This window comes from Natrix helvetica (genome assembly GCF_964273705.1).
Source record: "Natrix helvetica genome assembly, chromosome: 1".
NCBI classification, from domain to species: Eukaryota; Metazoa; Chordata; class Lepidosauria; order Squamata; family Natricidae; genus Natrix; species Natrix helvetica.
The window spans coordinates 193,066,591-193,093,614 of NC_138548.1; the positions used below are offsets into that span (position 1 = coordinate 193,066,591).

Consider the following 27,024-nt stretch of genomic DNA (forward strand, 5'->3'; position numbering starts at 1 on the left):
CCTGTCACGGTTGTCAGTTGTTCTTCTAAACTAAGCCACGTATCCAGGAGGACTCCCAGATTGCGGGCCCTCTCTGAGGGGGCTAAAATTTCTCCCCCTATCATCAAAGGTGGTACAAGATGCACAAATTGGGATGACGGGAACCACAGCCACTCAGTCTTGGAGGGATTGAGCTTGAACCTGTTCGTCCCCACCCAGATCCGTACAGCTTCCAGGCATCGGAACATCACGTCGAGGGCATCGTTTGGGTGGTTTGTGTAGAGATGAAAAGTTGGTTATCATCACCGTATTGAGGATACCATACCCCAAAACCACAGATGATCTCGCCCAGCGGTTTCATGTATATGTTGAACAGGAGGGGTGAGAGAACCGACCCTTGGGGCACCCCACAAGTGAGGTGCCTCAGGGTCGATCTCTGTCCTCCAGTCAACATGAACTGTGATCGATCCGACAGGTAGGAGGAGAACCACCGCAAAACGGTGCCCCCCACTCCCAACCCCCCGAGTCGTTGCAGTAGGATAACGTGGTCGATGGTATCGAAAGCCACCGAGAGGTCTAATAGGGCCAGGACAGAGGAACAACCCCTGTCCCGGGTCTGCCAGAGATCATCAATCAACGCGACCAATGCCGTCTCCATGCTGTACCCGGGCCTGAAACCCGACTGAAACGGATCCATATAGGCAGCTTCGTCCAGGTACTGGGGAAGCTGAAGTGCTATCACCCTCTCAACAATCTTCACTACAAAGTGAAGGTTGGAGACTGGACAATAGTTGGCTAAAGAGGCTGGGTCCAGGGAAGGCTTCTTAAGGAGGGGCCTCACCACCACCTCCTTCAAGGCAGTGGGAAAGAACCCCTCTCTCAAAGAAGCGTTGGTAATCGCCTGGAGCCAGCCTCGTGTACCTCCCGGGAAACCGAAATTAACCAAGAAGGACACGGGTCCAGCACACAAGTGGCAGCACTGAGTCTCCCCATAATCCTGTCCATGCCCTTGGGAGTCACAGGGTCAAACTCATCCCAAATAGTTTCCACAAGATTCATCCCCGTAGACTCGCCTGACTCTACCCAGTCAGAGTCCAAGCCTGTCTGAATCTGAGCGATTTTATCATGCAGATACTGAACAAATTCCTCAGCCCTACCTTGCAAGGGGTTTTCCCCAGTTCCTTGATTAAGTAAGGAGTGGGTCACCCTAAACAGGGTGGCTGGGCAGTTATCTGCGGCCGTGATAAGAGCGGAGAAATGTTGCCGTTTTGCCACTTTTATCTCCACTAAGTAGGATTTAATATGAATTCTTACTAGTGTTCGGTCGGATTCGGACCGGCTGGCCCTCCAATCACTCTCTAGGCGTCTTTTCTGGCGTTTCATCTCCCGGAGCTCCTTGGTAAACCAGGGAGCTACCCGGGATCGGCACTGGGTCAGAGGCCGCAAAGGCACAACACAGTCCAAGGCCCCAGTGGCCGCTCTATCCCAGGCTTCCGCTAGGGCTTTGGTCGAAATGTGGGCAAGGGATTTAGGAAAAGTCCCAAGCTTTATCAGGAACCTTTCAGGGTCCATCAGGTTCCTGGGGCGGAACCATCTAATCGGTTCCGCCTCCCTGCGGCGAGGGGTAGCGGTATGAAAGTCAAGCCTGATGAGGAAATGATCAGACCATGACAAGGATTGAATAGAAATATCCCCTAAATCTAGATCATTCATCCACTGCCCAGAGTCAAAAATCAGGTTGAGCATGTGTCCCCCATTATGGGTGGGGTCCTGAATTAACTGAGTTAGGTCCATAGCTGTCATGGAAGCCATGAACTCCCGAACTGACTCGGATGCCTCGCCAATGGAAGGCAGATTGAAATCCCCCAGGACCACAAGCCTGGGGAAATCAACCGCCAATCCAGCTAACACATCTAGCAGCTCCGGCAGGGCCGATGAAACATAACAGGGAGACAGGTACATAACAAAAAGGCTCACCTGGACTCCAAAGCCTCACTTCACAAAAAGGGACTCACACCCACACAGTGACCTCCTGAGGTCCAAGATTTTCCTGGTGGGCATAATTCAATGAGGGGAACACCCCCCTCATGGCCCAACCAGGTCTCAGTAATACATGCCAGATCTGCTCTCCCCTCTTGTATGAGGTCATAAATGAGGGGAGCCTTATGTACCACAAACCTGGCATTAAGTGATACCAGCCAGAGACCCGGGTCCTGTAATCCCGAGGACCCAGGGGTGCGAGAGAGGCAATGAAGGTCAGAGCGCACGATCGCTCTTAAACAGCAAACACGCGTCCCCTGGACATAATTTGGCCCTAGGCCTCCACCGTATCTGCCCCTCCCACATACAGATGGCAAACCCCCAATGGAATGATTTAATGTCTCCCCCGGAATCCCAACCCTTTCCAGGACTCCCGACCCATGCTCATTAGTTAGCTCTGGCCTGTGTCCTGGCAGACTCCCCCCCAAGTCTGTCTGAGCCATCTGAATCAACCCCCGCTGCCCACCCCTTAAAATTTGATTAAAAAAACCCTGTTAACCCCCCCCCCCCAAAAGCCTCTTCTTCGTATGCCACCTCTCGGGAGCCCAAGATCCATCATTAAGGAAGCGTCTTGATAAGCAAGAGGCCATCCCCGGGAAAGGGAAAGTTCCCAAAGGGAGTAAAGTTCTGTTGCAGTATAATATAGAGGAGAGTGTGGCATCAACCAAAACCGAGTGACATCACAGGAAGATGGAATGGGGAGATGACATATCCACGGGGGGTGGGCATCCGACAGTGTTCAATGGGGTAGAGGGAGGCTTATGTCCATCATAGCCATGGTCAATGTTGAAGACAATATGTAAGGGTAACGGTCGGATATCAACATCGCAGCAGATGATAAATTGCGGGTGGTGAAGCGGCCAATGATGGTGGGGGTGAGGACAGCAGCGCCGACTGCTCCAACAACTCCAACAACTGAGCTCCGTCCATGTCAGCCGCACTCATATCCGTTGCCGGGACCGCACTCCATTAACCCAGTAATTAGTGTCACAAGGGGAGGGGCCAAATGGCACAGTACGGTGGTCCAGGTAACGGCGGTGATAGCGGGGGGAGCGCAACACAGGAGCCCTCCCACTCCAACCATGCCCACTCCAACTACCGAAACCATCTTCCGCTGGCATCAATGCCCATGCCAGCCGCCCCAGCCACTCCCCCACTAATCCAGTCTATCAGGTCCATAAACAGTGGGGAGCAACTGGGATAGTACCACTGATTAGTTGGATTAGAGATTTTTTTATATAGTTATTTTGTATTCTTTTAACATTTCAAAAATGTGTATGCATTTAAGAGTATGTGTCCCAAACAAAGGCTTTTTTTGCAATTTTGCCTACTATATACAGGTTTTACAGGTATTTTTCTCTGAAGTATTTTCATGATTTTGCACATTTCATGGTTAAGGAGCTGCACTGAAAATGCCATTCAGAAATAAAAATGACATTGAACTTTGAAAATGATAATTAGAATGGCAAAACTCTTCCTCAGCCATGATAAGCTCAGTACCACTTCCACACACCCCCAAAGATGAGCATCACTTTGCCCACCAGAGCAGAGAAAAACAGGGTCTTGGTGTCACTGGCTCTGTTCTCTGCCCCTCAGGAGGCAAGCAAAGGAAACTCAGACGAGAAGGCTGCCAAAGCATTGGACAGAGCGAGAGGTGGGTTCCTACTACTTCTGACTGGTTCAGTTGAACTGGTAGTAACTTGGCAGCCTGGGTTGCAGGAACTGGGCGACCCAGACCAGCCACATCCCCTAACTGGTTCTCTTGGCGGCACCATAGGTGCCACCATCTTGCTTTTGCAATTTTTGAAACGTGTGCACAGCTTGTCCCTGAGCAAACCGGGAGTAGCAGCAGCTGGAACACACCCCTGGACAGAGCTACCTTTAATATACCTTCAATATTCCCAAATAATTCATTCACTTCAGCTTTTATAAAATTGTTATAAAGAGATTTTTAGAAAATAAAGAATATTTTATAAACTATCAATTGTTGTTGGGCTTTTTGCCTAGTTTTTCCAAGCTCCAGTACCTTTGAGTTCCTTGGAAAAAGCCAGTGTGGTCTAATGGTAAATGTACCAGGCTAGAGGGGGAGACCTTGAGTAAAGTCCCATCTTAGCCATGAAGGCCACCTTGGCTGTCATTCTCTCACAACTGGACTCACTTCACAAAGTGGTTGTTGTGAGGAAATTAGGAGGAGGGAGATGTATTCAATACGTCTGCCATTACCTAGATTGTAGTAGCTGTACACCTTGACTGATCCTGGCTGAATGAAGCCAACTTCAAACTGCTTGAGAATCTTAAATTGCAGGCATTCATCCTCAGAGTGGGAGACCTGGGATGGAGAGAGAAGAGAATTTGTGGGTGCCAGTTTATCCATGGAGATAATTTCCCCCTCCCCTGAAACTCCATCTGAATAACCTCAAGGAAACTGCTTATTCTGAGTTCCTCAGGTTTGACCCAACAATTGAAGGGTTAAATTCTGCAAATCTGTCCAGGTTTCCCAGAATAAAGGGTAAGCAATGGAAAAGGTGAGAGGAACTGCAGGTTGAAATGGTGTCTTAGAAAATATTGGTCAAAAGTTAGAGAATTAGCGCATTGTTCCTGGGGTTTCAAACTCAAGGCCTGGGTGCCAGATCCAATCCACAGGGTGCTTAGATCTGGCACATGTGGACACCCTGGCAACAGCAAAGGACCGGCCCACAGTGCCTCTGCCAGTGAAAACAGAGCTCAGGAGGGCCGCCCATTGCCCCTCCATTTTCGCTGGCAGAGGGTTGCAGGAGATATATACAATTTAGAGGGGGGAAAATTTAGAGGTATATCAGAAAATAAGTACTGACCAAGGTGTGCTTATACTGAAGTTAATGCAAGTGGAGAAAATCAAGATGACTGCTAGAATTACATAGAGATCACGATAATAATCCCACAACTCTGACAGTCAGTTCTAGCATGCTAGTTCTCCTTGGCTGTTCCCTGCTTACTTCAGGTGTTTCAGGCCTCAAGGACAGAGCTCGAAGCTTTGGATATTTGGTTGGATACCATCATTATTTGGGCACCATCATCATATTGCAGCGTTACTCAGGGATATAGCTCTCTTTTTATCAATTACACCTTCCTATTTCAACCTCCAGTCCCCTCCATACCTTTAACTGGTCAGCCAGGCTATTCATTAACCATATACAGTATCTCTCTTTTGGGAAGATGTTAGAGCTGTGTACACAATAGTTGAACCAACATATATCAGGACGGGCTTGAGATTTCAAAATAGATGGGGTGTACTTGCTTACCCCATGCTTCCCTCTGATACCTGTCTGCCATTTATAAGTCAGGCCACCTGACAGATGGCAAGATATGCTGTTCTAAGCATATCTTGCCATCTGTCGGAGCGGGGGAGGGGAGTCATTATAATGTTCCTTTAGAGGGTTCCTATATTCCAACGGTCGCAGGAAGGGGTGGATGCGAGGACAGAAGAAGATTCTGCAGTCGGTTGGGAGACTGTGGGCGTTGGTTACGCCCGGTCGTTTGTACCAACCCCCGCATCCTAGGTGGTCAGGGCTTACAGAGCCGAGGCATGAGACTGATGTTGTGTAACGCAAGGTCCGTTGTTAATAAGGCTCCCCTCATCCATGTCCTGGTTTCTGAGGGGGAGCCGGACCTTGCAGGGATCACGGAAACCTGGTTGGGCCACGAGGGGGGTTTTGCCCCTCGTGGAAATGTGTCCACCAGGATACCGTGCATTCCATCAGCCTCGTGCCCGGGGTAGGGGTGGTGGGGTAGCGGTCATTATACGGGAAGTCCTGGCACCGAGAGAATTCACCGTACCTCAGATATCCGGATGTGAGACTCTAGGTGTGAGATGGGGCCCAGGGAGTCAGTTGGGCCTGCTGATTGCATACTTGGCTCCTCGCTATGCTTCAGCGGCCCTGCCAGAGCTCCTCGAGGTGATTGCGGAGGTGGCAGTTGAGACCCCCAGACTATTAGTTATGGGGGACTTCAACCTGCCATCGACGGGTGAATCATCCGAGGTAGCCCAGGAGTTCATGGCTTCCATGACAGCCTTGGACCTGACCCAAAAAATTCAGGGCCCCACACACGAGGGAGGACACATGCTGGACCTTGTTTTTATCTCTGGTCGATGGAAGAGTGATCTGGGAATAGGGGATCAGGTGATCACTCCCCTGTCATGGTCAGATCACTCGCTTCTCCGGCTGGACTTCCCTGACGCCACCCCCCATCGCGGGGAGGCGGAACCAGAAGATCTTAGATGGTTCCGCCCCAGGCGACTGATGGAACCAGATAGGTTCCAGACGGAGCTTGGGCCATTTTCTGTTGCCCTGACCCGTTCCCGGATGGAGGACCTGGTGGCTGCATGGAACATTGCGGCGGCCGGGGCCTTGGACCGCGTGGCGCCCTTGCGGCCTCTCCGGTGGCAGCGAACCACCCTGGCCCCTTGGTTTACCGAGGAGCTGAGGGTGATGAAGCGCCACAAGAGATGCCTAGAGAGCAGATGGAGATCCTCTCGTGCCGAATCTGACTGAACACAGGTAAGAGCCCACTTACGGACCTACCTTGTGGCACTAAGGGTGGCTAAACGTCGATATTATGCCACCCTTATTGCGTCTGCAGAAAACCGCCCTGCCGCCCTGTTTTGGGTGACCCGCTCCCTCCTTTCACAGAGGTTGCGGGAAGCCCCTTTACAGGGGAGGGCAGAGGAATTTGGGGAATATCTGCAGGACAAAATCGCTCAGATCCGGAGCGAATGGGTCCCCTTCAGTGATCGTGAGGAGATACCGGAGGCAAGTCTTGAGGTACCTATCTGGGAGGAGTTTGACTCTGTTGCCGCTGAGGATATGGACAGGCTACGCGGGCGACTGCGGGCCACCACATGTTTATTGGACCCATGCCCCTCCTGGCTTGTACTGGCAACCTGGGAGGTTACACGTGACTGGCTCCTGGGGCTGGTGAACGCCTCGCTGGAGGAGGGGTTCCTGCCAACCGCCTTGAAAGAGGCGGTGGTGAGGCCCCTACTTAAGAGGCCTTCCCTGGACCCAGTTGAGTTAGCCAATTATCGTCCTGTCTCCAACCTTCCCTTTTTAGCGAAGGTTGTTGAGAGTGTGGTGGCGCAGCAGTTCCCTCGACACCTGGAGGAAATTACTTATCTAGACCCGCGCCAGTCCGGTTTCCGGCCCGGTCACAGCACAGAGACGGCTTTGGTCGTGTTGGTGGATGATCTCTGGAGGGCGAAAGATGGGGGTTGTTCCTCCATCTTAGTCCTGTTAGACCTCTCAGCGGCTTTCGATACCATCGAGCATGGTATCCTATTGCGTCGACTGGAGGGGTTGGGGGTGAGGGGCACCGTTTTGCGGTGGTTCTCCTCCTACCTCTCTGGCCGAGTGCAATTTGTATTGGCAGGGGGGCAGAGTTTGACCTCGAGGCCGCTCTCTTGTGGGGTGCCACAGGGGTCGGTCCTCTCGCCTCTCCTGTTCAATGCATATATGAAGCCGCTGGCCGAGATCATTCGTGGGTTTGGGGTAGACTACCATCTGTACACGGATGATACCCAGCTGTACATTTCTACCCCAAACCACCCCAACAATGCTATCGAAGTGATGTCCCGGTGTCTGGAAGCCGTATGGATCTGGATGGGAAGTAACAAACTCAAGCTCAACCCGTCCAAGACTGAGTGGCTGTGGCTACCGGCGCCCTGGTTCAACCAGCTTACCCCATCACTGGCCATTGGGGGCGAACGTCTGGCCCCCGTGGATCGGGTACGCAATTTGGGCGTCCTTCTGGATACCCGGTTGTCCATGGATGACCATGTGACAGCCGTGGCAAGGGGGGCATTCCACCAGGTTCGTCTGGTGTGCCAATTGCGTCCCCTATTGGACCGGAGTGCCCTTCTCACAGTCACTCATGCGCTTGTGACATCCCGGCTAGACTACTGTAACGCTCTCTACATGGGGCTCCCCTTGAGATGCACCCGAAGGCTACAGCTGGTTCAGAATGCGGCCGCGCGGGCAGTCTCGAGAGTCTCTAGCTACTCCCACATAACACCTCTCCTGCGCGGGCTACACTGGATACCTGTGGCTTTTCAGGTGCGCTTCAAGGTGTTGACCATCATTTTTAAGGCGCTCCATGGACCTAGTTATTTGCGGGATCGTATCCTGCCCCATACATCCCTCCGGCTGATTCGCTCTCACAGAGAGGGACTCCTCTGGGTGCCATCCACTAGGCTGTGCCAACGGACGATGCCTAGGGGAAGGGCCTTCTCTGTGATGGGCCCGACCCACTGGAATGACCTCCCCCCCGACGTTAGAATGACTACGGATCTCCACTCCGTCAGAAACTTAAAACCCACCTATTCCAGCTAGCCGGCTTGGCCTAATTCCACCTATCCCACCTCAGTCCTATTTCTAAATTTTTAAGATTGGTTTTAAGGTTTGTTTTTTAATTTTTATAAATTGTACATGGGCTGTTTAATCTGGTTTTACTTATGTATTTGATTGTTTATATGTTTTAAATTTATGGGGGTGAGGGGCACCGTTTTGCGGTGGTTCTCCTCCTTCCTCTCCGGTCGGACGCAATGTGTGTTGGCGGGAGAGCAGAGGTCGACCCTGAGGCCGCTCACGTGTGGAGTGCCACAGGGGTCGGTCCTCTCCCCTCTCCTGTTCAACACATACATGAAACCGCTGGGCGAGATCATTCGAAGATTCGGGGTTGAGTGCCATCTGTATGCAGATGACACTCAGTTGTACATTTCTACCCCGAACCACCCCAACGAAGCCGTCGAGGTGATGTCCCGGTGTTTGGAAGCCGTGCGGGTCTGGATGGGCGACAACAGACTCAAACTCAACCCTTCCAAGACGGAGTGGCTGTGGCTTCCGGCGCCCCGCTTTAGCCAATGTGTTCCATCTCTGGCCATCAGGGGGGAACAACTACCCCCAGTGGATAGCGTACGTAATTTGGGCGTCCTCCTAGATTCCCGGCTGTCGCTAGATGATCATGTGACGGCCGTGGCTAGGGGGGTGTTCCACCAGGTTCGCCTGGTGCGCCAATTGCGTCCCTTACTAGAGCGGGACGCCCTTTGCACAGTCACCCATGCCCTAGTGACTTCTCGCCTTGATTACTGTAACACTCTCTACATGGGGCTCCCCTTGAGATGCACCCGAAGGCTCCAGCTAGTCCAGAATGCAGCCGCGCGGGTTATTATGGGGAGTACTAGGTACTCCCATGTAACACCTTTCCTGAGTGAGCTGCACTGGCTACCTGTGGCCTTTCGAGTGCGTTTCAAGGTGTTGATCGTCATCTTCAAAGCGCTCCATGGCTCGGGACCTAGTTATTTGCGGGATCGCATTCTACCCCATACATCCCTGCGACCAATCCGCTCTCACAGAGAGGGTCTTCTCCGGGTACCTTCCGCTAAACAGTGCGGGCGGACGGTGCCTAGGAGTAGGGCCTTCTCTGTGATGGGCCCAACCCTCTGGAACGACCTCCCCCCCGATATTAGAACCACCTCTGATCTCCGCTCCTTCCGCAAGAAACTCAAGACCCACCTGTTTCGAGCAGCTGGTCTGGCCTAATTATAATTATAATCGTAATTGCATTTAACATCTATTACTAACTTTCCTGGATGGCTTTTTAAATTTTATATTGGGGTTTTAAATGGGTTTTAAAATTGTTTTAATTATTTAAATTGGTTTTGGGGTTTTATATACAGACAGTATGTGTGTGTTGTTTTTGTTCTATGTCTTATGTTATGTTTCTGTTGTTTTGATCATGAACAGTCTGTACACCGCCCCGAGTCCCTATGGGGAGAGGGGGCGGTCTATAAATTAAATAAACCGTAAACCGTAAACCATTTGTTTAAGCCTGCCCCATCCTGCCCCATATTAGGAAGAGTGATGTTCTCCAAATGACGGATGGTGCTTAGTGGAAGGGAAGGAATCTACTGAGGACAATGCCATTCACCATCCTCATTATTGTGGCAGAATATGGACTGGTAATATCGTTTAGGCCAGTATATGTTTACTGGCTCAAGGGCTGGTGGCTTGTACTTTATTGTAATCGTGGAAAACAGACAAGAGGCAGTACTACATTTATCCAATTATGGATAAATATAGCAGACATGCAGTCTTTGAACATAAGTATCACATAATGCAAGAGATGATTATATCTCTTTCTTACTAGATACTGTATATGATCTGTTGCAGTTAATTGTGGATTATGTAAATTTATTTTGCTGAATATACATCCTGTCTTTTTCAGTATAACACACTTTTTTGCCTAGCAAACCAAATAACCAACCATGCAACTACTCAAAGAAATTGATTCCATAAGTATTTACCTTGTCTAAGTAAATGATAACAGCTCCTTTCTGAGCCATATTATTGTCCATTTCAAACTTGGAGATATATCTGTCGACTCCTTTAGAAAGCTAAATAATGAAAGGAAAGAAAGGATGATATTTACTTCAGTAGTTGCAGATGATTCAATTCATGGAATTGCAGATGATTGAAGCTATTTGTACTGGCACTGTGTTATAGCAAAATCTGAAAGTATTTATAGCAAAATCTGAAAGTATTTTCAAGTTCCCTGAGAGACTTTGAGACAACCAAAAACAGTTTTAATATAATTAATTTGTTAAAGAAATTCCACATATCCTTCTTCTAGTGAAACTTCCCACAATCAAATTCTAGGTCAGTATGGAAATCATTGCTTATAGTCAACATCTGAGTAATTCCTTTTTTTCTTTTTTCTTTCTTTTACAATATATAATACAAATGTACAAAAGAAAATAATAGGAAAATAGGGGTTGAAAAAGAGAAGGGAAAAGTGTGGGGCCAGGGGAAGAAAGAAAGAAAACCTATTGACTTCTGACTCTCTTTGATGCAGTAGAATAGGATAATAACATCAAACCTCAACTTTTTACTTTTACATAATAATATAAACTAGCCATTTTTATAACAACCCTATTAATTGGTAAAACCCAAAATAATAGTTTCATTTTTTTCCACCACAAGCACAAAATCCAGAAGTTGTTTCCAAGTAGAAGCAAAAGTAATTATCTTTTTTTCTTTAATCAAAACAGTCAATTTGGCCATTTCTGCCAACTCCATCAGCTTTTGCAATCATTCATCCATTGTAGGAATCAAAGTGTCCTTCCATTTTTGTATGTAAAGTAATCTTGCTGCTGTCAACATATATGACAACATCAAAGTTTAAAAAAAAAGTTCCAAGTCTTTTTCCATTAGACCCAGAAGAAAAATTTCTGTTTTTATCTTTATATTCACTTTAAGAATTTTCAGTATTAAAATATGAATCCTACTCCAATATTTCTTTGCTTTATTACATGTCCACTATAAGTAATAAAAGGTCCCTTCTTTACATTTAAATTTCCAACATTCACTTGAAATATATTTGTTAGATTCTGGCAAGGAGAGAACAGACTCCAGACGAACGTGACAACAGCTCTTTATTTAGTCAAGTAGATCCGATCCAGCTGAATACGGGGTCGTGCAGCTCCCCTTTTATGGGAAACTGGCAGACCTCCCGACCAATTAGAGTAACCCTTTGTTCCCGCCTAAACGGCGGACCTGAGTGAAGACTACAGCAGTTTATGCAAATATCTAACACCCCTCCCCTCTTAGTAGGAGTGTTCCAGTTTGTTACATAATCCTGTAAGTATGCAGGTTTTTGCTTCGTTCTGGTAGACCTGCGTAATTCGGGCTGAGCCTGTTCCTGTACTTGGTCGGAGGGGCCTTTTTGTTCCACCGCTCTGGTTGGAGTCTGTTGAGCCCGTTCGTTCGGGGCGCGCTCCGTTCTTACATTTACCTCGGGTCCATCTGTCGGCTCTGATGAACTGAAGTTGTCTGCGAGGGGTGTGAAGGTTTGCTCCTTCTGTGCCGGCAATCCATCCGTAGGTATTAACTCTTCGTTTGATGACCTAAGATTGGAATGGGTTAGGCGACCCCGGAGTTGGTCAATGTGTCTCCTCCAATTCCTACCGTCCTCCAACTCTAACAGATAAGAGCGAGGTCCAGTGATGCCTATTACCTTGGCAGGAATCCATAGAGTTCCCCCTGCATAGTTGTGGGCGTATACTGAATCCCCTATGCTAAAATTCCGGATCTTGCTTGTGGAGTCTGGGGGCGACGTGGCAGAGTAGTTTGGGTGTAGCCGGTCTAGGTGTAGCCGGTCTCATGGGTCAACCGGCGACCCATGAGAAGCTCGGCGGGGCTCCTCCCCGTGGTGGCACTAGGCGTAATGTGTTGGATTAAAAGGTAGTGATCAACCCGTGTTTGCCAATCACCCGGGCCCATCCTAGCGAGGGCCTCTTTTGCGGATCGCACCATTCTTTCTGCCTGGCCATTGGATGCTGGATGGAATGGCGCGACCAGGGCATGCCGAATTCTCTGGCTGGCTAAGTAGGTCTTGAACTGCATGGCCGTGAATTGGGGCCCGTTGTCGGAGACCAGAACATCGGGCAGGCCGTGAGTGGAGAAAAGTCTCCATAATACCTTGATGACTGCCTCTGCCATGATCGAGGTCATCAGGACTACCTCTAGCCATTTCGAATATGTGTCCACAATTATTAAGAACGTTTGGCCTTGAACTGGTCCTGCAAAATCTATGTGTACCCTCGACCAGGGTGCCTACGGTCGCTCCCACTCCTTAGCGGCCGCCTCTGGGGGAGCTGGTCTGGATTCCTGACAAGGATTGCACGTGGCCACCCATTCCTCTATTTCCCTGTCCATGTTAGGCCACCAGACGTAGCTCCTCACCAATGCTTTCATCCTTACGATACCTGAATGCCCCACATGTAAAGCCTCTAATACATTTTTTCGTAGTTTGTTCGGTACAACCACTCGATCCCCCCACAATAAACAACCTTTCAATACCGACAGCTCATCGCACTTAGACCAAAACTGTTTAAACTCAGGTCCCAAAAGTCCTTTGGGCCACCCCCTCCATACCCATGTTAGCACTTGTTTGATTAAGTTGTCCTTAGCTGAAAAACGGGCAACATCAGCAGAGGAGACGGGTCCTGTGTCCAACAGTCAATCAAAAGGACCGGTGTCTCCGGAGTGGGGTCGGCCAACAGATTTGGCAATGGGCAATGGCTTAATGCGTCCGCGTGCCCCAACGTGGAACCTGGTCGGTGTACCAGTTTGTAGGAGTATGCAGCCAGGAAAACAGTCCACCTGGTCATTCGCGGGGAGAGAGATACTGGTGTGGGTCGGTTTCCCGCCAGCAAACCCAGCAACGGCTTGTGGTCTGTCACGAGTTTGAAATCGTGGCCGTAGAGGTACTCATGAAAACGCTTGACTCCCGCTAGAGCAGCCAATGCCTCCCTGTCCAATTGGCTATAATTCCGTTCCGCCGAAGACAAGGTTCGTGAGTAGAATGCGATGCGAGCTTCGTTTCCATTTGGCATTCTGTGGCTGAGTACTGCACCGACGCCGAAAGGTGAAGCGTCGCATGTTAAAACCAGAGGTAGGGTTTGGCTGTACTGGACCAGCAGAGAATCGGTCGTGAGCAGGCACTTGACTGCGGCGAAAGCGGCCGCCTTGGGTCGTCCCCAGGTCCATTTGGCATTCTTCGCTAGAAGTTGGTGCAAGGGTTCAGCAACGGTAGCTTTCTGTCTGAGAAAGACGCTGTAGAAGTTAAGAAGTCCGAGGAAGGCCTGCAACTCGGTCTGATTTCGAGGTGTGGGGGCGTCCTGAATAGCTTTAATTTTTTTGGATGTTGGGTGGATTCCCGAGCCATCAATCATGTAGCCCAGGAATTCTACGCTGGGCACATTAATTTGGCATTTCTCCTTTTTTAGACGGAGACCCTTTTCACGAATTCTGGCCAAAACAGTCCTAACACGTTTTAAAAGTTGTGCCTCATTTGCAGCAGATACTAAGATGTCGTCGAAATAGGGAACGACTCCTGCAAAAGCCATTCCATGACGCTCTGGAACAGTCCAGGGGCAATGCTCACACCGAGTTGTTGGCGGTTGCATTTGAATGCACCCCTATGCGTCACTATAGTCTGGGCCTCTGCCGTGGCACTATTTACAGGCAACTGCTGGTAAGCCTGTGCCATGTCTAACTTTGCAAAAAATTTTCCTGGCCCCAATGAGTGTAATAGGTGTTGTACTATGGGCACAGGGTACGCACTCTGCTGTAGAGCGACATTAATTGTACATTTATAGTCCGCGCAGATGCGGACTGACCCATCTGGCTTTACCGGGGTCACTATTGGGGTTTCCCAACGAGCATGGTCAACTGGTTCTAGGATTCCTTGGTCAACCAGCTTGTCGATTTCCTTATCAATTTTTGGCCGGAGGGCAAAAGGCACTCTCCTGGGTTTCAGTCTGATAGGTGCCACGTTTGGGTCCAAATTAAAAGAGATTGGCGTCCCCACGTACTTACCAAGGCCGGGGCTGAACACGTCCTCGAACTCCTTAAAGATCTCCTCGGCGCTGCTGTTTTCAACGGCGTTGATGCCCGTGACTTCCAGACCCAGGGCTTCGAACCAGTCCAGTCCCAGGAGGCTTTGCAATGGTGCGCTGGCCACGGTTACGGGAAGCTGGGCTGTGATGTTCTTGAACTGGACCCGGAATGTGCCTTGATCCACGATGGGGACCCTGTTCCCCTGGTAGTCACGTAGCAAGATGTCTGGCTTACGTAGCTGGCTCTTCTTAAGACTGGGGATCGCCTTCTTCATGGTCGACCATGAGATGATCGTCAGCGATGAACCCGTGTCGACTTCTAGCTCGCATGGAGCGTCCTCAAGGAGGACAGTGAGTTTCAGCTTTTTGGGCCACTTGGTGCGGACCTGCCCTATCGTTGTGAGATAGGTTCTCAGTGGTTCTCTCTGGGAATACTCTCTCTCGGCTGACTCCCTTGGTTCTCTTTCTGGGTGCCCTTTGTTTTTTCGCCAAGCCCCTGGGGTGGGCTTCTGTTGGCGATAAGATGGCGGTTGCCATGTTGTGGCAGGGACTTCGCTCCGGCACACCTTAGCAATGTGCCCCATTTTGTCACAACGCTGGCAATGTGCCCCATTTTGTCACAACGCTGGCAAACAGCGTCCCGGAATCTACAGGTAGACCGGGGATGTTTTCCTCCGCAACTCGCGCAGGGCAGCAAATGGGATTCGAATTTCCGCACCGGTTTTGTGCGGCTGCTGCGCATGCGGTGGCTGTCTTCGCTCTCGCTGTCCTCGGTTTCTTGGTCGGTGGCCTCGTGATGCACACGGGTCTGTCTAGTCCCGGATTGGGGTGCGTTGTGCTGGCGTTGTAACGTCTCCGTTGATCTGTCCGCCGATTCCGATGCTCTTGCCTCATCAAGTGCGATCTGCAACGTTAAGTTGGATCTTGCCAACAAACGTTTCTGCAGGGGAATGTCCCGCACTCCGCATATGAGGCGATCCAGGTTGTGCTCGTCCAGATTTCTGAATTCGCAATACGTTGCTGCCTTCCGAAGTGCTGCGACGTATTGGTTGATGGTTTCGTCCGCCTTCTGATTCCTCATGTAGAATTCGTGGCGGCGAATGTGGCGGGAAGGCTTGGGTGCATTGTGTGTCTGCAGCGTCTGTTGTAAAGCCGTCCATGTTACTGCCTGGATGGGGGTTGGTTCCGATAGATCTCTGGCCGTCTCGAAAACCTCGCGACCACAGTAACCCAGGAACATGTTCTTTTTTCAGGAGCCCGGTACTCCCATGAGGTCGTTTGCCTCGAGGAAGCATTCAAACCTCAGCATATAAGATTCCCAATTTTTGGCCACTGGGTCGTACGGGGGAGCGTGCATAGCCATCTTGTCCTGCGATTTGAATTTGCCGCACTGAAATGGCTGCCGGAGTTTCCGCCGATTCCCCGGGCTGGATCACTTGCTGGAATGTCTGTTTGTAGTTCTTCATCCTATCTGCCTCTCGATCCCACCTTTGTCGCCAGTGTTAGATTCGGGCAAGGAGAGAACAGACTCCAGACGAACGTGACAACAGCTCTTTATTTAGTCAAGTAGATCTGATCCAGCTGAATACGGGGTCGTGCAGCTCCCCTTTTATGGGAAACTGGCAGACCTCCCGACCAATCAGAGTAATCCTTTGTTCCCGCCTAAACGGCGGACCTGAGTGAAGACTACAGCAGTTTATGCAAATAACTAACAATATTTATTCATTCTGGACAACTTATCTGGTGTTATATACCAATGATATATCGTCTTATAAATTTTTTCTGTTAGATTATAATTTAGTGTAACTTTTATATCTTTTGTCCACATATTCTCCCATTGTTCCAGCATTAAATTATATCCAAAGTTTCTTGCCCATTGAATCCTACATCTGAGTAATTTTCAAGAAAATTAAAATAACTGACTAGATTCACAATGTTTTGCAGAATCACGTCTTCATTAAAAGAGATTTCTGATTTCTACTTTTCTGATTTTATTAAAAGATAATGTCTTTTATGTGTCATTGAAATAAAATTCAGTATCTTATTGATTCATTTACTGGTAATGAACATTCATTCATTCTCTCTGCAGTTTTAACCATATAGGCAAATGATTAACCATAACAGATTCTCTAATTCAACATCTTCAGTGAACTACACAAACAGCCATTTCAAGCCCCATGCAAAGCTTGCCTACCCTTGTAAGGTCTTCAGCATCAGGGAGAAAACCAGTCAGCATAGAAACATCAATTATTGTCATTGTGGAGTCAACTTCTCCCAGATACCTAAAATCAAGAATGGAGAAAAAAAATGATGGATTTCCTAATTCAAAATTTCCTCTTCATTGCTATGAGGGCAGTTCTGGATTTTTCAAAATGTTTCATCTTGAAGGAGAGAAATCTTGCTATGGACAGGTATTATAGGCTGGCACATGAGCCACAACAATGTATGTGCTCCTAACTCCCATAACAATGTTCATGGAAGTTTTTGCAAGCTTTATAAATTTTGGGTGAAAACTGAATAAGAAGCATTAAGGCATAAAATGGAATGTATTTTTTGTTCTTTAAATGGCAAAACCAAGGTGAAGTCCTATCATTAGTCTCACTCTATAGTTCTCTTAAGTCCAGCTTAATGTCTGATGGATTCATGAACAAGTTTGTGGAATTTTCCCCTCAACATGGAATAAATTTGCCATTACAAATTTCCTGGATTATTTTTTTCAACTTCTGAGTCTAGCCTACAGTTCTAGAGTGCCCTGGAAGTTTTCCATTCATGTACTGGCCATCCTGCTGTAGCATATTGCAATTTCTACATCCCTAAATCAATCTGAAGGACCTGCGATGACTTAAATCCTGCTTTGTTTCATCCACCAACAACAAAATGTTACAAATTAGGATGGTGCACAGAAAACAGATCAATATGCAAGCAGAGATAGAGTGTAAAGCTGGGGAAAGTATAACTATTTTCTTGAAAAATAACAGATGTGCTTCTCCAAGTTATTACTCCAAATATCCTGTTACAATCCAAAGTTTTCTTTAACATTCAGCATTCTTACCTAGTGCAGATTTTGAGCTTGAGGGCTCCCTTGGCTCCCTTTGCCTGTTTTAAGTCTAAAAATTGCAAAAGAAAGGGGGGGGGGGGAAATTAGACTCTAAAAATTCTTAGCAGTTTTTTAAAGGTGAACGGTTTGATTGTCCAACTGGCCGTAACATCTCTTTGGAAAACCAATAATTAAGCTATTCACTTTTACCCTCTATTTCTATAATTGATTGGCTTTCGAAAGAATTCTTGAAAGAAATAATATGAATAGGTCATGTTTAACCAAAGAATAATAAATTAAATCCAGATCCAATTTTAGTCACTGAAGAACTGGTTGTGTAGATTCTAAAGCACGCATGTCAAATTCGCTGCATTATGTTGCTGCCACGTGATGTTTCATGACATTTTTCCCATTTGTAGAGCTGGGGTGGGCGTGGCCTGTGCGTGATGCATCCGGCCTGCGGACCACCAATTTGAAACTCCTGTTCTAAACTGTATGATTTAGGAACTCTCAAGCTGGGTGCAAAATGACTCTCATCATAATTTTGCAAGAACTTTTATGAAGGTGAAGGTTTATTCTCAGAACTTGGGGGTTGGTTTCCAGATATTTTGTTACCAAGATGTAACATTGTAGATGGGTTAGCTGCTCACCAGTCCTGGGGAACTTCACCTGTTGGAAGAGACTTTATACAGATCAGTTAATGGTCCAGCAAGCACACCTAGAAGTTCCCTAAGAACTCTGGGATGAAAACCATCGAGACAAGAGGTGGGTTGCTCCCAGTTCGGCCCGGATCGGGTGAACCGGTAGTAGCAGCGATGGAAGGGTCCAACCACCCGCCCGGACACTTCTGTGCATGCAGAAGCAGCGCGAGCGTGAGTGCGCCCAAACTGGTAGCAAAAAAAATTGGCAACCCACCACTGATCCAGACCCATTGCTTTATTAGGCTTTTAGCAGGCTAGCTCACCTGCTACCTCCACCTCTAAAAAGTCTGGAAAAGAACCTGTACTGCTAGGATTAGTATGATCCTCCAACCTGTTTTTGTTACTGGCATTTGCTTTTGAGAAGACTGAGCAGAAGTGTTTATTTAGATGGTTTGCTATAGCCAGATCTTCCTTAAAATGAGAATTATTTGCATTTTTTTTATTTTGGTGATTGCACAATTTTTTCTCCTTCTGTCACTAAGAAGAACATACCGGGCTGACAGCTATTTATACTGACAGCTGTCAGACCGGCAACCAATAGGAGCACTAGGATTGTCCCGCCACAGAGATTGCTCGGTTGGGCCAATCAGGGGTGAGCTGCTGGTCGAGCTACCGAGCGCCACCTGCTGGTGGACACTCTTGGTACATAACACCCCTTCCCCCTTGTCCGCGCAAGCGTAGTCGCGTAAATATAGGGGGCATCTGCGCACTCGCTGAGATCTTCTCAATTGAGGTGTGGCCGTCGTTGCAGGAGGAGTGTTCTTACTGCCGTGACTGGGGAGTGACCGAGTAGGCCGAATTCCAAGAGTCCCATTGAAGTTTGCAGGTAAGTAGTCCGGCGAGAGCGGGGCGGTTGGAGCGGCGCCAGAGCTAGTTGGTTTGTGATGGTCGGGCCGGCAGGCGGCGTTGTCAGGGCCTGGTGTACTCTGAAATGGAACTTGCGAACTGTCCGGTGTACCTTCATCGATGCGCCGCCGCAGCTGGTCTAAATGCCGCCTCCAATGTCATCCATCGCCAAGGAGGACCCTGTAGGAACAGGGCCCTGTTAACTCTGCAATGACTCCGGGTACCCACTTCGGGTCACCCGCGAAATTTCTCGCAAACACCCCCTCCCCCACAAGGAAAGTCCTAGGGGGTGGGGAAGAAGGAAAGGAGGGGAAAGAATAGAACGGGTGCAAGCGGTCTAGGGTAGTGCGGAGTTTTCGACCCATAAGGAGTTCGGAGGGGGCTTTGCCCGTGATCGGGCATGGGGTGGTGTGTTGGCAACATAGAAAGGTAGCCACGTGGAGATGCATGGGCAAGGAGGACATGCGGGAGAGGGATTCCTTAGCGGAGCGCACAGCGCGTTCTGCCATGCCATTCCCCGCCGGGTGGAAGGGAGCTACGGGGGCGTGGTGGATGCCTAAACGTTGCAGGTAATGTTGGAATTCTTGGGAGGAAAATTGGGGCCCATTGTCTGATACTATGATGTCGGGCAGGCCGTGGGTCGTGAATAGGGTATCCAAAATGCGAATGGTGGCTGAGGAGGTGGTGGAGTGCATGGGGAATAGTTCCACCCACTTTGACCAAGCGTCTATGATGAGGAAAAAAGAGGTGCCATCAATGGGGCCCAAAAAATCCACATGGAGGCGACTCCATGGAGCCCTAGGTTGTTCCCACTCTCGGGAAGGAGCGGCGGGAGGCGCCACGCAGACTTGTTGGCAAGGCGAGCAGCGCTGCACCCAGGCAGTGATGTCCGCATCCATGGAGGGCCACCAGACGTAACTGCGACCCAGGCATTTCATACGGACAATGCCTGGGTGGCCCTCATGGAGGCGGGTCAGCACTGCATGGCGCAGGGAGGCAGGGATGACCACCCTATGGCCCCATAGTAAGCAGCCTTGGATGGTGGACAGTTCGGTGCGGCGGCGATAAAAAGGAAGGACTTGTTGGTCTATAGGGGTAGTTGGCCAGCCACTGCGAACAAAAGTGATGACCTTAGACAAGGTAGGGTCGGAGCGGGAGGACAGGGCTATGTCCGAAGTGGACACAGGAAGGTGGAGATCGTCCAGGAGGCAGATTGATTCTGTGGGAGCAGGGTCAGACACTGGAAGTGGCAAGGGGCAGCGGCTCAGAGCGTCTGCATTACCCATGTGGAGGCCTGGCTTGTGAGTTAATGTGTAGGTGTAAGCAGAGAGAAATTCTGCCCAACGTGACATTTGGGGTGAGAGGATGGGCGGGGTGGGGCGGTCTCCTGAGAGAATACCTAGTAGTGGCTTGTGGTCGGTCAGGAGGGTAAAGGGCCGCCCATAGAGGTAGTGGTGGAAGCGTTTTACTCCCGCGATGGCGGCCAGTGCCTCCTTGTCCAGCTGGCTGTAGTTTCGCTCAGGCTTGGACAAGGTGCGGGAGTAGAAGGCTATGGGGGCTTCGGAGCCGTCCGGGTAAACATGTCTCAGCACAGCGCCAACACTGAAGGGGGAGGCGTCGCACGCTAGGAGCAGTGGCAGGGCCTCGTTGTATTGGGCTAAAACAGGGGGAGCTGTCAAAGCCCGTTTGACAGCCGCGAGCACATGCGCTTCGCGGCCAGTCCAAACCCAAGGCGCTGAGGAGTCTAATAGGCGGTGGAGTGGTTCCGCTAGGGATGCCTTGTGAGGGATGAAAGAGGAGTAGAAGTTGAGGAGACCTAAGAAGGCCTGCAACTCAACTTTGTTAGTGGGGGTAGGTGCAGAAAGAATGGCGTCAACCTTTGAGGGGGAGGGGTGGATTCCATCTTTATCGATGAGAAATCCAAGGAATTCTATGGCAGGAACCCCTAGCTTGCATTTAGAGGCTTTCAGATGAAGACCAGCAGAGCGGAATTTAAGAAGGACAGCGCGGAGGGTTTTGACTAGTGTAGGGGCGTCCTGTGCTGCAATGAGGACATCATCGAAGTAGGGGGTGACCCCAGGAATGCCATGGAGCAGTCGCTCCATTAGCCCTTGGAATATTCCTGGGGCCACGCTGATGCCAAATTGCAACCGGCGTCATTTAAAGGCCCCGCGGTGCGTCACGATGGTCTGCGCAAGTGTGGTGGCTTCATCAACAGGGAGCTGCTGATATGCTTGCGCCAGGTCCAATTTAGCAAATATTTTGCCGGGTCCCAGGGTATGTAGGACATGCTGGACGACAGGCAGAGGGTGGGGGTGGGCTTGGAGCGTTTTATTTAAGGTTGTCTTAAAGTCCGCGCAGATCCTTATGGATCCGTCGGACTTCAAGGGAACAACGATAGGGGTTTCCCAAGGGGAGAAGTCGACGGGTTGGAGCACACCCTGGGCCAGAAGTTTGTCAATTTCGACATCCACTTTCACCTTCAAGGCGAACAGCAAACGCCTGGCCTTGAGACGGATGGGAGCGACTGCCGGGTCAAGATTTAGAGAAATAGGGGAACCAGTGTAGCAACCCAGGGTGGGTGAGAATATGTCCTGGAATTCGGATAGGAGAGAGGAAAAAATATTAGGAGGAAGAGAGGCATAGTGGGTGGAGTGAATGCCAGCTATGGACAGTCCCAGAGCCCTGAACCAATCGAGCCCCAGTAAAGAGGCGAGAGGGTCTCGGACCACTAAAAGAGGCAGGCGGCCGGAGAACGAGCCGTAAGCGACTTGGAGAGTAGCGCAGCCTAGGAGCTTAATAGGATTGCCCTGATAGTCCCGCAGACGGCAGTTTGCAGGGGCGAGCTGCGGAAGGCGGTAATGGGGCAGAATTGAAGACAGCGTTTGCCAGGACATGATGGAACGGGCTGAGCCGGTGTCAAGTTCCATCGAGCAAGGGCGTCCCTCGATGAGGATGGAGAGGTGCAGCTTACCACGACCTCCCGTAGAAGCGGAGGAGGAGTCGACAACCCATTCAGGGGAGTACTCCTCGATGTCTCCCAGGGACAGGGAGTTGAGCCGGCGGGTTGGTGGGGCCGGTGCAGGAGAGCGGTAGGCAGAACTTTGAGGAGGAGGCCGGTTTTCAGGAACAGGAGAGCGGCATACTGAAGCCAAATGCCTCTTTTTTCCGCATTTTCGGCACACGGCTGCACGGAAACGGCAGGTGGAGCGTGAGTGACGGCCGCCACAACTGAGACAGGAACGGCCATCCTTGTGGGTCAGTGTTTGCAGGCGGTCAATAGCGAAGTCAATCTCAGATTGTAATGATGGGGAAACTTGCTGGTGGTGAACTTGAGGCGTTGGCACCGGCAGGCCCGTAGGTAGAGGCTGAGGTAAACGGCGACAGTCAGGGGTGGACTGATCAGCCATTTCTGAGGCGCGGGCTTCGTTAACGGTGATTTTTAAAGTGAGGTCTGAACGGGGGAGAATACAGCGGTGTAGATTCACATCCTTGAGCCCGTAAATAAATTGCTCAAGAAGAGCTTCATCTAGGTCAGAAAATTCGCATGGTATTGCAGCCGCGCGGAGCGCAGCCACGTAGTGGCTGATGGATTGTCCCTCCAATTGGATGCAGTGGCGAAAGGTTTGTCGCCGAGCAAAACGGGAGGGAGCAGGTTCATAATGCGTCTTTAATTTAGCCATCAGGGTGTCCCATGGCACTGTATGGACGGGAGTCGGAGCTGAGAGAGCTCGAGTGGTCGCGAACATTTCAGGTCCGCAGTAATTGAGGAAAATGCCTCTTTTCCTTTCTAGCGTGAGGCTGGTAAGATCGTGAGCGAGCAGGAAACACTCGAAGTGCTCAACGAATGCCTCCCAGGATTCTGCCTCCACACGGAACGGCGAAAACATCGAAGAGGTCGTCATTTTTAGATCGATGGTCTTGGGTCAGTTTCGCCAACCTTTGTCGCCAGTTTTATGTTCTGAGGTAAATGACGAAGAGGCTACTGAAACGGTTAACTGTTTATTGAACACTAGTACAACAGAACAAGAACATACCGGGCTGACAGCTATTTATACTGACAGCTGTCAGACCGGCAACCAATAGGAGCACTTGGATTGTTCCGCCACAGAGATTGCTCGGTTGGGCCAATCAGGGGCGAGCTGCTGGTCGAGCTACCGAGCGCCACCTGCTGGTGGACGCTCTTGGTACATAACACTATCCCTATTTGACAAAACTAAGTCTAGAATGGGTCTAGGTCCTAGGACAATTTGCAATAGCCATAATTTCACACCCATTTCTTCATGGGCCCCACCACCACAACTGACCCACCAACTGTGTTTATGGTTGGTGGGCCCTTCGGACTCCTTCCCTGGCAATGGACCATCAGCACTCCTATCCCGCCCACTTCTCCTGGGAAATTCACTGAAGGACGTTTGCCCCTGGGCATTTCACTATGATGTACACTTAAATGTGCCTCCCTTTGAAGCGGCAAAGAGGGGCAGGAAGCAAGACAGCTCCCTCCCATCTAGCCTGACCCACCGTGGCTCCCTGGGCCTTTGTGGGGCAGGGAGAGGAGGGCCCACCCCATCCCTGTCTGAGTCACACCACCGGAGGAGGCATTGTCTGCCTGGCACAGCCCATCCAGCAGCAGAGGCAGTGGCGGCGGCGGCAGCAGCAGCAACCCATCCAGCAGTCACTCCCTCTGCAACCAGGCTGCATTTGTAGCTGTGTTCCATCTAAGAGGGAGCTCCAGGCCCACCTGCATCCAGTGTCCCATGTCTTACTCAGGAGAGCCGAAAGCGGAGTGTGAGGTCCAGTCACAACCAGAAGCCACACAGGGAGAGTGCAGGCAGGTAGCCCCTTCCCTCAAAAGAGACCTTGTGTGTGCCTCATTAGTCCCTGGAGAGGAAGGGCTTGCTAAAAATAAAAATAGAGACTGTGTGGTGTGAGAAGCTAAAATGGTTCGGTTTGAGGAAAAATAAAAATGTTAAGTACCCTTCATGCTTAAATGTGCAAGAAAGCCTGGATTTAGAGGACAGTGCTCCCCTTTCAATCCCTCCTGAGTGGGATGTGGGATGCTAGATGCGGGTGGGGCTGGAGCTCCTCCCCAGCTGGGATGTGGCTACAAATGCAGCTTGGCCACAGTGGAAGGTGTGTGTTGCCTCCTCCAGTGGCCTGACCTGGGTAGAGGTGGGTGGGCCTCCTCTCTCTGTCCTGTGAAGGGCAAGGGAGTCCCAGAGGATTGGGCTGAATGGGAAGGAGCCATCCTTCTTCCTACTCCTCTTTGCCACTTCAAAGGGAGGTGCAAAAAAACTTCATTACAATCTACTATTTCTGGTCCCCCCCCAAAAAACTTCATTACAATCTACTATTTCTGGGAAGCCAAACTTACTCAATTGGACATTTTCAACAGAAACATCAAGATGGAATTTGCTGCAAACATTTGCATCTTCCTGCAATTGTGCGTTATAGACTGTCAAAATTGTCATTGTTGCTTTTCCAACACCTGATGCTGACACAGTGAAGTCTTCATTGAGTTTGGTCTGAAAAGCAATCAGGGTTAGTATGACCATCAACTGCAGTTCCTTGGCTATTTTGATTTTACTTGACTGCATTTGTTGTAACCTGATATGAGCTAGAGGTGGAACAGATTTCAAAATATAAAAAAAGACCAAATAAAAAATTTGGATGAAGAAACAACATTATATTAAGAAGGGATCAACAAAATCAAATCATAAAGAAAACTCCTTTCCTTCCACTTTCTGAAGTGGAAGTTTCATTCCACTTTACAATGAATGTAAAATTAATCAAATTATTGTGCACCAATCTTTGCAATTTCTATGTATGTGTAACTTCGTAGTAATATAATGTAGTAGAATAAATGGATTTAATTTTCTGCAACAGGAAGGTATAAATATAAATTATATATAAATTATGAGTGAAGCCATTTGACAATTACATAGTATTTGCATAGTAAACTTTCAAGCACCTGAAATCTGTTTATGACACTTTTTACAATGGTTGTTAAGTAAATCACTGCAGCCGTTAAGCGAATCTGGTTTGCTCAACTGACTTTGCTTGTCAGGTGCCTGCTGGGTTGAAAAACACCAATCCAGAGAGAGAAGGCTCTCTGGACATGTCAAATGACAGCCATGTTCAGAGAAAAGTCCCCTTTTTTCAACTTACTAACAGAAGGAACCACCATTCCTTTAGTTGATTAGGGAGAGTCCTAGAATCACCCCACAAGATACAGCAGCAGTCTGCAAATAGTTTCAGGAGCCGTGCTTCGAAGCATCTGGTGAGCCGGGGGAGGGGGAGATGGGACAGGCCTGCAATCACTTATTTGTTGATAAAGCAGCTGGTTTGGAATTTATTTTTCAAATGGACAATAAGTCATTTCATTTCTTAACTAATTTAAGGGATTTTTATCTGTATTAGCTAAAAGAGGCTCTCTTCAGTAACTTCTGCCTGTTACCCCTTTTTGAAGCACTTCTGCCATTTTTGAAACTATTCATTGTTAAACCAAAAAAAGACAGTTGTTGGTTAAGCGCGCGTGCAGCAAACCGGCAGTAATGCCGGCAACAACCCACTCCTGATATAAATATATTTAAACTCTACTAGTATCATACATCTACATTGGCTCTAAATTGCTTCTGCAATATCAGAAATAGCAAATAGCAATTGTGAAGGTGTTGCAAAGTTCTCCAAAAGTTCCTTAGAGCCATTACGACCCCTTTCCTAGGAATAGTTCTTGTGCACAATTCTTGGACACAGACACAATTTTGCAATATTGTCTTAAATACAGCCTTTTGCAGCTTTGTGTGAGGAAAGGGAAGCCATTTAAAACTACATTGTATGTTGACAAAGAAGCTAGTAGTCCAGGGGTGGGTTGCAGCAGTCACTACTGCCGGTTCACTCGTGGGCGTATCATGCGTGCTTGCTGTGCAGGCATGCACAGAGCAATACAAATTGTTCTGCAGATGCACAGAAGCAAAAAACCAGTCTCCTCTGATCTGATGCTTGAACATGGGCTAATCTCCAACCACCACAATTCCAATAGGCAGAACTGATTTAGGTCTTCTTTCTTGTTTCACTAAATTCTGTATAGTTTTTCTGAGTTCTTGAAAAAAGATGCATTTGAACCTAAAACACCAAAGTAATTATTTCCAATGAAAGGAGTAATAAATACACTTGCTGAAGTACTGTACCTCTGTCGTCTGGGCTCGGAGAACATTGGTAGTATCAATTTTGTAGTTTATAGGTACTTCTCGTTCTGGCAGCTTAATAACAATATCTAAATTCAAGTCCTGGGTAGGCTTCTGAATCTGATATTCAGCAAGAGCTTGAAACCCCACAACTGTTGCCTGGAACGGGAGAAGGAAAAAAAATAAGATTGTCTTGGAGTGTCTCACAAAGGAACTGAAAATCCAGTGATGTATTTTATCAGAGAAATAAATGTTTGACACATAGGGAAGAACATGGTGATGGGGCTTGCTGCAATAAATACCCAAACTATCTTTCTAATTTTTACAACTGTCTGTTAGACCATTTGATCATAAATGAGAAGATGGACTACAAACTGAACGAGCAAACAGAGAAGAGTTGACTTATATACACATACATACATCTTTAAAGAGTCTTTTATCTGTAGAACTAAATGATCTAGGGCAGGAGTGTCAAATTCATATCGTCATAGTGGTGTCACGTAACATATCAGGATTCTCCTCCCTTCACTAAACCACGTGTGGGCATGGCCAGCACATGATGCATCCGGCCCACAGGCCAGGAATTTGACAGCCCTGATCTAGGACAATAGGAAGTCTATGGATGAGATTTCCCTTGATTCCCTTAATTTCAGCATGGATGAAGAACATAAACCCTAGATAATCCTCAGGTAAAAATTCCTTTCAAAAGATATTCTTTGTCCTACACATCAAAACATTCATGCACTTGCCTGCTAACCAAGTAGAGATAAACAATTCTCTATCCACCATATAAGAATACAC

At 48.8% G+C, this 27,024-nt stretch overlaps 1 protein-coding gene across 2 annotated transcripts in view; it reads right to left on the reverse strand.

Moving 5' to 3' along the window:
- Positions 1-27,024, reverse strand: part of LOC309389037 (complement C3-like) — a 213,395-nt gene that overhangs the window by 58,418 nt on the left and 127,953 nt on the right. For both annotated transcript variants that reach the window (XM_081946931.1, XM_081946932.1), the window contains exons 30-35: positions 26,227-26,382; positions 24,411-24,561; positions 17,505-17,559; positions 16,647-16,734; positions 10,358-10,447; positions 4,243-4,348 (exon numbers count right to left, since the gene is read on the reverse strand). In XM_081946931.1, the coding sequence (XP_081803057.1) occupies positions 4,243-4,348; positions 10,358-10,447; positions 16,647-16,734; positions 17,505-17,559; positions 24,411-24,561; positions 26,227-26,382 (646 nt within the window). The remainder of the gene's footprint in view (positions 1-4,242; positions 4,349-10,357; positions 10,448-16,646; positions 16,735-17,504; positions 17,560-24,410; positions 24,562-26,226; positions 26,383-27,024) is intronic.